Source organism: Teleopsis dalmanni, chromosome 2 (assembly GCF_002237135.1).
Source record: "Teleopsis dalmanni isolate 2A chromosome 2, ASM223713v2, whole genome shotgun sequence".
In the NCBI taxonomy this organism is placed as follows: Eukaryota; Metazoa; Arthropoda; class Insecta; order Diptera; family Diopsidae; genus Teleopsis; species Teleopsis dalmanni.
The window spans coordinates 61,452,357-61,466,782 of NC_051847.1; the positions used below are offsets into that span (position 1 = coordinate 61,452,357).

The window sequence follows — 14,426 nt, forward strand, 5'->3', positions numbered from 1 at the left end:
GATAGCACGAGAGCTAGGCATCGGTCGTGAGATGGCTCGTTTGATTTTGGTGGACAATTTGTGTATGCGACGTGTCAACGCCCGGCTTGTTCCGATTCACCTCAATTTGTTCAACATTATCAACGATTTTAAGGCCAAACATTCAATAAATACCATCGAACAGCCACCGTATTCACCTGATCTTGCACCGTGTGACTTTTTCCTGTTTCCCAACCTCAAATTACCACTCAGAGGAACGCGTTTTGAATCCATAGAAGACGTAAAACAGAATTCGCAGAGGGAACTCAAAGCCATACCGGAAATCGCCTATAAAAAATTTTTTGATGATTGGAAGAAACGTTGGCATTTGTGTATCGCTTCTAATGGAGCATATTTTGAAGGAGATAAAATAAATATTGATGAAGATTAAGAATTTTGCGTTTTATTTAAAATTTCCGGAAACTTTTCGGTCACAATGTATCCCAAAAAACAGATGACAGTTGATTTGTGAATGTGAACTCGGCTTTAGAGCCAAAGAATCAGTCTCACACCACTCTTTAGTCTTTTATTGTGTTTAAGGTTAATGGTGCTAGACCTATATAAAAAGAGTGGTTAAAGAGAGAGAGTGGCTAAAGAGTGGTGTGAGTCCGATTCTTTGGCTCTAAATCGAGTTCACATCCCAAACTCAACTGCCATCTGTTTTTTTAAATACAAAAAATTTTTTATTTATATATATTAACATCGTTTTCAGCAAAGAACGTGTTAGTTATATGCTTTTAAGTGTCCTTAACTTAGATGAAAGACTTTTCAAAAGAATAGCTTTGAAACAAAAATAGGCAAACTCAAAGATTAACTTTCAATTCGTTGAACTTGTGTTTCCAAATAAAGCTCTAGTTTAAACGCTCGATCTAATTTAAAGCCCGGCAAGTGCTTTGGTTGGTGTCACTAATTAAATAATAATAAGTGACAAAACCTGGAATTTGAGCATTGAAAGTTTGTGCAGCCTTGGCTATTTGTGGATAAACACGATTAGTCATCGCTTCTAATTTAACAGGCACGAGTTCCAAGCCTGGCACTTGCAGTCCGAATAAATTATATACGAACTATAAACTAATTAAATAAAATTCGATTATTTGCAAAGACCACTGATGAAGAGTACTTGGCAATACTCGAAACAGCGTTGTATGGTCAGCCAAATTTCAATAAATTAAAAATAAAAAATTTTTGTCTTTGTCCTTTCTTTGCTATTCGAATCCGTCTAACTTTTAAATTATGTTTTAAATTTCGGCACAACAAAAAATATCACATTGTTAATTGTTAATTGTGATATGACTATTTATGATACGACATAAGAGCGTGAAATTTTAATGACCGTTCGTCATATGACTGTCTATACAACATAGATGTCAGTCAGATTTTATTTATATTGTAACATATTATAAAAATGTTTGTTTCCTGTTATATAAAAATACCCACATTTTCACTTAAAGTTACAGATTAGACAGAATATTAAATATGACTATTTCCTGATACTATCTATTTAAGATTTATTATTAAGAATTCAGATTGGCATTCAAGTGCAAATTGTTAACACTAATTAATAATTAGTTCATTGTTTTAAAATATCTAACACAAAAATTTTAGAAAAAGCAAATATATGAAACAATGACGTCGGACTGTACACATACCGACTACATCGCCCATAGAACATTTAATCATTAAAATCTAGTAATTAAGCACAAAGAGGGAATACTTGGCTAAATAATAAATATTTTCACGCATCAAATAAACAAACTTTTTGCTAAGTAAAATAAGAAAATAAAGTCGTCCGAAGAAAAAAACTTAACCTGCCTGCTGCTGCAGAACAAAATTGCTCGACTTTCCAACTGAACATTAAAAATCATCGCACTTGTGAATGAAGTGAACTACTGAGAATCCGTCCCTTTAAATATGCTATTTTGTTGTTGTGCCTTACAATAATATTTACTTAATTATACTTCTCTACATTGATATCAACAAACAAACATATATCAAAAAATAGGTTTTTTTTAACATTTTGTAAATGTACAGTGGCTGCAGATACCCGCCTTTATTCTTTTTAAATTTTTTTCTTTTGTTTATATAGCGCTTCCCGAGAGAATCAAAACAAAGAATTTCTTCAAGATTTCTTTTAAACTATAGTGAAAGAGACTAATCATATGGTGCTGATATCTCTTCGTTTCAATTTAGATTTTCATACTACAGTACCGGACCCTGATGGGAGGATGCCATGCTCAACATTTGCTTGATGGCTATGTTGTTGATAGCAACCTTTCAGTTTAAATTGGTCGCGCACCGAGTAAGTGACTGATTGACTTGGTCTAAGAAGCAATCTGGCGGAATATGTATAGCACCTAACGTCGGCTAAGTGTATGTGTGTGTGCGTGTGTGCCGTGCAGTGAAATTTAAAAATTAAACAATAAGTTATTTCTTTATTTATTTAAATTTTGCTTGACACTATTTTAAGCAAACCTAAAGAATTTTTCGGTACGACTTCGAATGTGAAAATGTATTATAATAATATTTTACACTAAATGTTTATAGATAATACCTAATGTCATAAAAAAAGTGAAAATAATAAGAAATACTCAACGTTATATACAAAATATTTTAATAATTTTTACTTTGCATATTAAAATCAATGTAAGGAAAAAATATTTTGACAATTTTTTTATATATATTATTAAATATAATATATAAAAATGCTTAAATATATAATACATAGAAATGTTTAAATACATAATATATAGAAATGTTCAACATATATATATATATACAGTTCTAACATATACTGATTAACTGCAACTGCAGAATTTATGTACAAAATATATACGAATAAATACCAAAAATGATTTATTTATATAATTTACGATTTTATGTCAAATTTATTATTTATAGTGCCTGTTAGTTCTTCTAATTGTGGATCATTATTTTGCTCTAAAATATATAAATAAAATAAAAATATTTCAAAAAAGTAATAAAAAGTTTTCAAAACTTTTATGATGGATCGATATTATTAATTTAGTAGACAGTGAATATCGTTAATAAAAAATAAGTATTAAATATCTGGAATAAATAAATAAATAAAAAAGAAATTAAAATAAAATATGAAAATAATAATATCTAATATATTAGTTAATAAGTTAATAAATATATCTTTATAAACTTAATAGGTAAATAAAAAAAAATTATAGTGAAATATAAAAATAATACTATATAACACATTATTAAAGTTAATAAATATGTCTTTATTAACTTAATAATTAAATAGAAAAGAAATTACAGTGAAATATAAAAATAATAGTATATAACATATTATTAAATACGTTAATAAATATAAAGACATATTTATTAACTTATTTAATAATGTGTTATATACTATTATTTTTATATGTCACTATAATCAACTTAATAAATTAACTTAATAAATAAATAAAATAGAAATTATAGTGAAATATAAAAATAATAGTATATAACACATTATTAAATACGTTAATAAAAATATCTTTATTTTAATGAAATTAAATTACACTCCAGCCACATGCTCTAGTAAGAGTTAAGGGAATATAATCATAACGTTGAACCATTATCTTTGTTATTAATTCAAAAATTTTTAAAAAATAATTATTTTCTATAAAATCATCCGCACAGATTTTCTTTAGAATTATATACATTTTCTTAGTTTACAAAACATTCAACACTTCAATGCAGTAAATTTAAATTTTATTATCTATAAAAATTGCAATGAATGCAGAAAATTTTATATGATTATCTGAGCATATAAATTATTAAAATTGCTTACACGTATTTCTTTGTGAAATAATAATGTTAAAGGTTTAGTTTAGTATTTCCAACTTTTATTATAATTTTTTTTTTATGTACAAAATACTAATTAAAAATAAATAGCTAATAGGAACAGTCTTCCTCATAATATACAAAATAATTGCAATTATTAAATACATATTCATATATATAAGATATATAAATATTTTTTTTATAAAAATATATTGCAACGCTTGAATATAACTTGCATATAAATTGGATTATACAGCTGATTACATTTATATACAATATAATGCATATTTCCTATTAGAATGCATTCGCAATATAAATGAGTAAAATAGCAAGACATTATTTTAATTATATTAGTTTTCTTAACTCAATAATTTATCAACCCACTTCTCTCAACAAAAGTTTAACCCACTAATAAAGAAAAAGATGGTAGTAATACAGTGTTATATATAAAAGTGGTTTTCAAATATATAGAGTTGGCTGTATTAGGTAGAGAATTAAATTTATTATACATTTAAGGTTTTAGTTAATCGTTGCATATATATTAAATTGATAGACGATAGAAATATTAGCTTCCAGTGTTGCAAAGCAATACGATCATACAAGATCAATCTTTCGTATAACAACTGTCACTAACTGAAAAGATGACGATTGCGCCAGTTTTAGAATTATATCACATTCCGTATTTCTGAGCACACGAATCATTTTTTTTTGTAAATGTCTTTTGTTGGATATGAATGGTACAATCCTAACTATGTGTTAATTTATAACTATTGTTAAATTGTACTTGATAGATGTTAATTAAGACATGTGCGGGTTTACTAAGACAGTATTTAGCTCCCATACACTCAAATTTGACAACGGATTTTGGTAAAGTTAGCTATTTCAATATAGTTTACTTTTTGTATTGATTACATTAATAAAAACTACACATGTCATCAGGTGTGGAGTAGTATATATCATTTTCATATTATTACACAAACGATGGTTACATTAATCCCAGAGTTACAAACAAATAAGTGGAGCATTCCGATTTTTTAGGCCCGCCAATTTGACAACGGATTTTGGTAGATACAGCTATTTCGAGCAACTTTTTCCAATACGATATGTGTTGATATAGTTTACCTCTTAAGATATCGACGTTTAGAATTGTTAACATATTATATAGACCATATGCAATTATATAGTGTATGCAATTTTTTATATAGATTACGCAAACAGCGGCTAACAGTGACATATGACGTTTCTATTTTTTATTGGTAATTCTCAAGAATTTACTAAAATTCCTTGCGAAATACATATTGCAGGGGAATTAAAATCATGCTCTGTGTTCAATGGTAACTGCTGTAAGCATATTAAGTAAAAATAAAAACAAAATAATTTTTTCGCTTTAAGTCTCTAGTTAATCCAATATCTGTTAATATAAATTCGACGTACTGATGCAGATACTAATCAGATTTATCAAATTTCTGATATACGGTTATATCTTGAAGATACTCAACATAACTGCTTGTATTATCTGAAGTCGATAGAAAATCTAAATTATAAGCCATATTAGGGAGAATTTAACAGTGTATATTATATAAAATATCGTCGCTTCTGAATGGTATGGATACCAGTCATGTTTTCTTGATAACTTCAAAATTTCTTTACTAAAATAAAGACTTTTACAAACCACATATAAAAGTAAACTTATCGCTACTTCAGTAAAAAAATCTTTCAGAGATTATAAAGAGGATTCTTCAAAAGTTTCTTTCTATACACAATGGATCAACAAAGTTATCTGCAGTTATATTTTCACGTGCTCTTTGAAAACTTAAAATATATTAATTTTATTTAACTGATTTAAGAGATGTGATGCCGAAACCTTTTGGGGGAGAGTGCTGTCAAAACTTAATTGGGGGAAACACAAAAATAATTTTAAGATTTACAATAGTTGTGGGCTGTCACATAACATTTTTACAACATGTAGACATTCTACACACATAATGAACACCACAAATGATTCAATAAGCACATAAATATGTTTTTAAATGTTGTGTTAATCACATAAAAAAATCAAAATATTTAAATTTCACTTAAACATTTTTATGATAAATGTTATATGGACAATGAAAAATAGACTATTAATTTAGGATTAAATATTTTTTTAAACTTAAAGCAATATTAAAAAATCCTGTCAATAAATTTTAAATATTTATATTATACGCGAACCGAAGACGATTCTAAATTTTGAATCACAAAATCTAACAAATTTGCCATACATAAAATTTTTTTACCATACATATATCAGAGCCATGCGCTATTGAAACATATCCGATACTGCCATAAATCTGTTTCGCAAGTTCGTGTGTACTCTGCACATTAGAAAATCCACTACTACTATAAGTTATGGATGAATACACGTGGATTTAGAGAAATTTTTCAGTTTTGATATATTGGCGCTTATATTAAACCAATAAAATATGTTAAATGAACACACGGCTGAACTATTCAGCCTACGGAAATATACATAATTAGTTGGTGCGCTACATGTTTTGAGAATATACGACAAAAACAAATAAATTTAGATTAAAATATATCTACATATAATATTTGGAAAATTTTAGTTTTTTAAGAACTATAATAGCACCTATTTAAGTATTTGCCGTCATTTACTTTTGGCTACACAATATGCATTTTTCGAATAGCTACTAGGTTATTCAATCGTTGTGTGGAACGAAATTTAAAAAAATATATTTTTAGTTATAAAATTAATAAAGATTTCATATTTTAAGGATATACCGGCATTCCAAAATATAATTTTAATGACTGATTTTTGGACACGAAATCCCCTTGTAGCCGAAGAGTCGGGTTTACACCACTTCTATGTTCTATTTGAATTAAGATGTCTGCGGGTGATCGAAGCCTCATCCACTCTAATGAAACGGCTCATAAAATCCTGTTTATTCTTTTCTAATCTCATCAGATGTTCTTGATAATGTGGCATTCAAATCTTTTTTTTTTGCATTATTAGCGATATTATTCGCAGTAACTATTGCAATAAATAGAGATTTTAGAAACCCAAACTTGATATAAATTATGCTAATAAAATATCCAGAATTTTTTGTTTTATAAAAATTCTCTCAATCAATTGAAGCACTTCCAAAACCCTATATCAAATTTTTATGACAACCTCTTGTGTTATCTTAGTTTATATATGATTTTCATATGGATTGTCTTCAAATCTTGTGTAACTACCCAATCCCAAACTCGAAAGGATCTCTTTTTGTCAACATTTTACGAATGTCCTCAAAAAAATTTCACAAATCCATATATTGTATGTCTAAAGATTTTCAAACCACTACTTTTGAATAGAGTAAATGGAAGAGTAAAAGGATATTATTTAAAAAATTTATTGTACTCCTCCGCTCTCCAGTATATTCGAAATGGAACCTTAAAGTTATTTGCAAATTAATTAAAAAACACTCATAACTCTTGAAGCTTGACCAGAGGAGCCAAGGTTTATGATTGTTTCCGTACCATTTTGATGCTTTGTTTTTAAAAAGTATAGGCATCATGTTGAGAATTAGATTTACATCGTTACAGCACATCTCTGCCAGTTCCTCTATGTGATCAATAAAACCCAATGGATCCTTACCACCATCATATTTACAGGACTACTTCTGTATCTCTTCAACCATCTGAAGGTAGCAAAGCACTGGAGGATTTATTGAACTTACATATGATTCCTTTTGATCCCACCGACATTGTTCCTTGTTGCGATAATCGTTAAAATTTTATCCTCTGGGTCTTGATTTTTCATTCTAGCATTGACCACTGTGATTTGTCTAATCAGGTCCATAGTAATTCTTTTTCTTTCTACTTGGACTACTCTCGAACACTAGTCCCTGTTCGGGTGCCAATTGTAACGACACGGATTCGTCGTTTAATTTTGCTGAGGTATCACTCAGTCACGGTTCGGGTCGTTGCAATAAAATTGGCATGTTTTTGGATCCATTTTCATCAAGTACGTTGTGATGAAACGGAAAACTGATTGTTTTTCTTTAAAATATTTAGGATACTAAGGATACTTGAGAATATTTTAGGTTACTTTTAATAGGTACGGCATTTTTAACTAAACCAATGTACTTATATATCAGATTGATTCACCAATTTACCTTTTTGGTATGAACTTCAATGAACTTCTTTGAACTTTTAACTAAGAGGTTTGTTACTGTACGTTGTTCAAAATTTTCCATTGTTAAAAAATGGAATGAAACGTCAATTTTAAAATGAAAGCAAACAAAGAATGTGTTGACAGATCAAAATAAAATTTTTTCAATCTTATGAAAGAAGTATTAAAATGGTGTCTAAATTTAAGTTCTAATATTAATGAGTAGATGATGCTTCGCGAAATTATTGAATAGTAGTACTATTTTAGCTTCAGTTTATTTCATTATAAGTTTATTGTATTAGAAAGAATTTTGAAACGTTTTAGCCGTCTGCCGGAGCTGTGGATTGATCTATTAATTATTTATCAAAAATAATAAATAAATTTTATTACTATTAAATTCAATTATACGATATAAATATTAAAAAAAAATATTATAACAAGAACACTGATGCACAAGCGGAAAAAACATCTAGGAGGGTATTTCATGGATCATAAGGATTCAAGACTAGGAAAGATAGGCTCTATACTGTCTTTCATTAAAGAAATCGGACTTGGAGATACACTCTAATCCGACTAAGGGGCACAATAGAACTTTTAGATCGCAGTGCACGATCTATTCTTTTAATAATAATACTAATGCTAATAATAATAATAATATTCAGTATACTATTCGCTTCAATGAAAAGGTGTAATCTACAACTTTAAATGGAACTAATGTACCTTTTCTCAATTGTAGCTAGCAAACATATATCAAATAAACTAACTGTGACATTAACAAAACCATAACACAAAAATAAAAATTCTTAAACAAAAAGAATGTTTATATATCTAAATAAATAAACATATTTATATATTCAAAATGCGCTACACATTTTCAATATTATTTCAAAATCTAAAGTAAAATGCTTTTAAGATATTTCCCAATTGTGAATTCTTCTGTGAGTTTCAGACTGTCAAGTCTCGTAAATCACATATAAGATCGACCATGAAAGAAATAACAAATATATGTCAAAAATGTCAATATATAAGAAGAACTGTGAGTTCTATAGTTCATAAAAGTAAACAGACATATTATATATGAGAAATGTACAATAAATACAAAAACAAAAAATACATTATAGACGAAAATTTTTCCATATATTTGCAGTTAATAAGACTCAAAAAAATGTGTGCACATTAATTTTAAATTATACGGAAAATTTTCTTTGTTTTTATTTAACTGAAAATTAGCCATTTTTCTGGAAATCAAATTGTTGACAAATGATTATTTATTTACTCTATAAACATATTTTTGTCATTAACAAATTGCTTCATACATTTTTCTTTGTTTTTCTTAACCCAAACCGCAAACTTATTAGGAGTATAATGAAAAGAAATTAATAAATGATTTATATTTTTGTAAAAAAAAAAATATTAGCAACAAAAACAAAGCAATGAAAAACCTTTTTGTTTTTAAACAAAAATATATATTAAATACAAATATATAAATTATAATAATTAACAATAATAAATCATGTTTAATCACAAAAAACAAGTTCAAAATCCTTCCAATTAATAGCTAAAAAAAAACAAAATTAATTCAAGAACAAAAATTAATAAAATTAATATAAAAAAAAATAAATTTAGACAAAAATATATAAATAAATATTTGTGCATAATTTACACATAATGAAATTCATTAAGTGTAAATGATATACAATAAATACTTAATTTTCAGCTTATAGGTCTAAAAATAAAATTTGTATTAAATTAGAAAATTACAAAAATTAATCCAATTTTTGTTAAATAGTTACAATATTAATAAATTATATAAATAAAATAAAATTTATTGAGTGTTTATTTAGAATTAAAATTTTTTTTTTCACATAATTTTATTTTCAACAAAGAAATAATCTTAAAAATAATTTAATAAAGCAATAATGTTACAAAGAAATGTAAATTCACTTTGAGATAAAGTGTGTCAAAATATTATTTTTGAAAAACGTAATAATTTCTAAATGAATTTCCGAAATATAAATGATAAGTGCATTAAAATTGAAATAAAAGCGAAAATTCTAAACTATAATAAAAAGATTTTATTAAAGGCAAGAATTTTAATTTTTATTATGACAATTTCAGTATTTTTAGCTACGGAAATTCCCCGTGTGGCTTTGTGAAAAACGTATGGACGATAACTCTGAAATTTTAGTTGTCCCCGCGAAAGCGATTTGTGCAGGCGATAAAAATTAAAAATGAAAAAAATGAGTGTGAAGAGTGTGAAGCGTGATGCTTCAACGTCAACGCTTGGACACGATGAAGCCAGAAAACCACTGATGGCAGCCTACATGTTCCAGCGACGTGTACTGTTAGGCTGTAGCGTGCTAATGGCATTATCTCTGATTATCTGGATAATTGCCATTGCCACCGATCGTTGGATCATCATAACCGGTGGAGGAGGTAATTTATATTTTTAAGCAAACAGAAAATAAATACAATGTATTGAAGATATATAAATAAAATAGTGTATTATCTTCTTTTTGTTAAGTTCTCTCATATTTTGATTATTATAAAGTTATTTTATGTATATAAAATATTTATTAGTTAATATGTGTTCCATTTAACCTTAGAACAAAAATATCTTATAAAATATAAGATTAAAGCATTGGAGCCGAAATCTTTTCCACAGACCTAAGGATTAATAAATCCTACCATCTCTCCGATTCAACCTCAATATTTCAGGCAGAAATCTTCGCCATCCTTAGAGCATGTGGTCTTACTTTGAAAATGCACTTTCACGGAAAGGAAGTCTATATTCTTACTGACAGCTATTAAATCTTTATCAGTGGCCTACATTTCATCCATAACTAATCTGAAATAATGTAGAAAATTTATTAACTCACTAAATGAGCAGTTCAAGGCACTTTTAGTTTGAGCTTGAGATAGAATGGACGCCTCTACGAATACCCCTATTTCAATCACTGTGGTATCTTCTGCAACGCATGTCTACCAACTCTCGAAGAAAGGACACTAGAACACCTTTTGTGTTTATGTACAGGATTGGCCAGAACGAAGCTTGAGTTTTTGTGGGCCTCCTTCTTTAACACACTTAGCGATATCTGCAGTATTAGCATTGGCCACACTCTCGCCTTTATAAATGCTTCAGGGTGGTTTTAGTTCGACTTTCTTTTACCCACAAGAGGAACTGTGACCGGAATGTGACCGGAATTGGTTTTCAACGTCCCCGATTATGTTCCAGTAAATTTGCGTGCTCATAATAAATGTACAAATACAAAATTCTTATTATTTGTGCTTGGAGAATTTAAGATTCTGTATACAAATATATTGGCCATTGTTCAATTCTCTATATTTTGATTCATATTTATTAATATCGCAAAATTTACCTAAAGTTATATCTACATCACATTCATACAATAGAAACCTGCACGTTATTAGAACTCACTTGTCGTATTTATCTAAAAGTTGTAGATTTAAAATCTATTTACAAAAATAATAATTCTACCATGTTTATCTTCTATTATTCTGTTTTATTTTATTATTTATTTATTATTTATTAGTTTTTATTATTTTTTTATTTTAATATAATTACCGAATCTCTACAAAAAAATAGTGTTATACCAGTACAGTTTTTAAATTTCTGTAATCTTTAGATATAAATAAGCATTCAGAAGATAAAGTTAAGATCGGATTTGAATATGTAAGGTTATTCGGAAAGTAATGTCGTGAAATTGTTTATTTTAATACAATTTCTCTATAATATATAATTATTTTATTGAACTATATATTGTCCATTCTGGTGCAATATCTTTAACGTTTTTTATAGCAGTAACTAGATCATACTTATAAAATTTTTGTTTTTCGGTAGTCTTTTTTGACCTTCTTATTTGAAGAAAATGTCTTACCGTCTAAAAAATTTTATAGAGATTAGAACAAATTATAAATAGAAGATACTAGGTCTGGAGAATAAAGTAGATGTGGTAAAATAATTCACGCAAGCTATTAATGCTTAGGGAGAGTCTAAAAAATTTTATAGAGACTAGAATAAATTATTATCCGAAGATAATAGATCTGGAGAATATGGTAGAATATTCCAGCTAAGCTATCAAAGCTTGTATCGAGTTAATTCTAGCGTTTTCTGTTCAAGCGAATCATTCAATTTGTCTAGCTCGTGATAGTACAAATCAAAATTTATCCCTTTGGTGTTTAGTAGAAGGCCAAAATAAAACGATTCCTTTAAAATCTAACCGAATAGCACTTTCTTCTTTTTTAAGAGTATCGTCTAACGAGAGTATCGTCTTTTACACCGTGACTTTTTGTATTTAACCTTGTTTTAAACAATTAATTTCTTATTTTCATTGATGATGCTTCGTCTCCAAAACGAAATATTTCTTTAAGTTTGAAAAGCAAATCATACATGTCAATGCGATGGACAATTATGGGTTCAAAACTTAAAATGAAATCTATGTATTTTATTATTACGAAGGGATTTACTTACTCACAAATCACTTATTACGAACTGATTACGAAGTTTGAAATATGATAAATTTACTATCTCAGCATGATTATCTAACGATTTGTAATGCCTTAATTGTGAGTTTATCAGCTTAAATCAGTCTTCCAGAACGTGATATATACAAAATTTTTCGACTCAGTTTAGTGATAAATCACTAACTATTAGAACTAACTATTAAAAATATTGCATAACTACAATAATTAACATTTTATAAGTTAATATATTAACTAGATTTTTATTGTAGATAATTATATTGTAGATAATTGTCGTTAAAGAATTATCTATTAGCTGCCTTAAAGATAATTTTTTTCACACTTTTTTACATTTTATACATTTTTTCATAATTTTTAATTTTGTAGGTATTTTTATTCCTGAAACTCGTCGCTTCTTTATGGCTTCGCATTCCGGTTTATGGCGTCACTGTCGAGAAACGAAAACACCTAATGCCTTACCGAATTCGACTGTCATACGAAATTTCACATCCTTCGCTTTTACGAATGTTGGTTTGGTTAACAACGCTAAAATGAATATGTCACATATGGAATTTATTGATGATTTTCGCTATGAAAATGTAACATTTCCATTAAAAAATTTTACACAAGAAGCTAAGAAACGTATGTTCGCACATTGGATAAGAAACGATGAACCCGAATTCCAAACTTTGAAAGCTGCTTTCCAAAGTCTAGAACTCTCATCAGAAAAATCACGCAAGGCGTTAAATCCGAGCAGTGCTAAACCGATAGCTATAAATCCTTTGGATATACAAAATGCGAAAGAACGTAAAACATTCGGAAATGCTTTACAGGAAGTGGTTGTAAACTCAACAAATTATAATTTTGTTATACCGGAATCTGGACAAGCAGCCATTTTTGAAAACTGGAATAAAATAGATCAAGTACTTAATTTATTATGGGCATATTTCCGGGATTTAGGTATACCACCATACGTGTTGAATGAGAATGGAGTTGTATTACAATTGGTACCACCAATACCACCTAAGAAGCAACGATTGGCTTATGGTTATGATTATGTGCCAAGTAGTAAGTTGAATGTTATACAATTACATAACTACAATATATATATATATATATATATATATATATATATATATATAGTTATAATATATGATTCAATTTTTTCTTTTTGATTAGCTCGTTGTAAATATATTGATATGTTTTCCAATGCAAAAGCACTGCGCAATGAACCTGCTTATGATGATACACTACTAGGTTCGTATATCAGATTGTATTCATATTTATATAAACTCACTTAAGTACTTCACAATAGATTATATACGTACTCAAGCATCTTTCGCCTGTATTACGGTATTCGTCATGTCTTTGGGTTCAGTTTTTTCTTTCTACACTTTTATGAATCCACGCTACATGTTTAAGAGACTTGCTGGTGGTATACATTTGGTTTCTGCATCGACAGCTCTTGTAGTAATACAAGTGCTGTTCGCTTCAATAGATTACACAAAAGAACATTTGTTCTATTCATATCCGGATGGTGCAGAACTGACGTAAGTATTTTATTTCATTTGATTTTCTTTTATCTGTCATTTATAATGTATCTCCCAATTATTAGTTATGGATTTGGTGTCTACTTAGCTTGGTTTACATTTGCTGTTAACATCGTTTGTGGTATTATGTTCATTTGGTATTCTGGTAAGAAGAAGGGTAGTAAGGCACCAACTGATGAAATTGCTATGGCAGATGAGCCTACTATTATGGGCAGATGAAGATATTTACAGATCAGTATGTTCCTATAATAATTGTTGTTCCTTAACTGCCTTAGCATTTTACCTTACTTATGTATACTAGTTTAGTTGCGAAAGATATATCAACACATATACAATTATATGTATATAGGCAAACTGAACTTAAAAATACAAAAAAAAATATTATAGTATGGGTCCGTTTTTTGAACAGATTCCATATCAATTATTTT

The 14,426-nt window shown here is 28.1% G+C and overlaps 1 protein-coding gene across 4 annotated transcripts; it reads left to right on the plus strand.

Moving 5' to 3' along the window:
• The first annotated feature begins 2,232 nt into the window (after positions 1 to 2,232).
• On the plus strand, positions 2,233 to 14,426 carry LOC119684050. Of its 4 annotated transcripts, none has more exons than XM_038097995.1 (6): positions 2,233 to 2,317; positions 10,085 to 10,402; positions 12,836 to 13,516; positions 13,628 to 13,705; positions 13,764 to 13,998; positions 14,064 to 14,426. In XM_038097995.1, the coding sequence occupies exons 2-6, from the start codon at positions 10,198 to 10,200 to the stop codon at positions 14,215 to 14,217; spliced, it is 1,353 nt and encodes a 450-aa protein (XP_037953923.1). In that variant the 5' UTR covers positions 2,233 to 2,317; positions 10,085 to 10,197; the 3' UTR covers positions 14,218 to 14,426. The 4 variants fall into 4 exon arrangements, with proteins under 4 accessions (XP_037953923.1, XP_037953920.1, XP_037953921.1 ...); XM_038097992.1 differs by having other exon boundaries at positions 2,244 to 2,505; XM_038097993.1 differs by having other exon boundaries at positions 2,244 to 2,388.

Excerpts from the sequence above, each read along its gene's own strand:
- LOC119684050 (XM_038097995.1), top strand. The coding sequence starts at position 10,198 with ATGAAAAAAATGAGTGTGAAGAGTGTGAAGCGTGATGCTTCAACGTCA. Across the intron at positions 13,517-13,627 it reads TTATGATTATGTGCCAAGTA|CTCGTTGTAAATATATTGAT; the intron begins GTAAGTTGAATG and ends CTTTTTGATTAG. Across the intron at positions 13,706-13,763 it reads TTATGATGATACACTACTAG|ATTATATACGTACTCAAGCA; the intron begins GTTCGTATATCA and ends ACTTCACAATAG.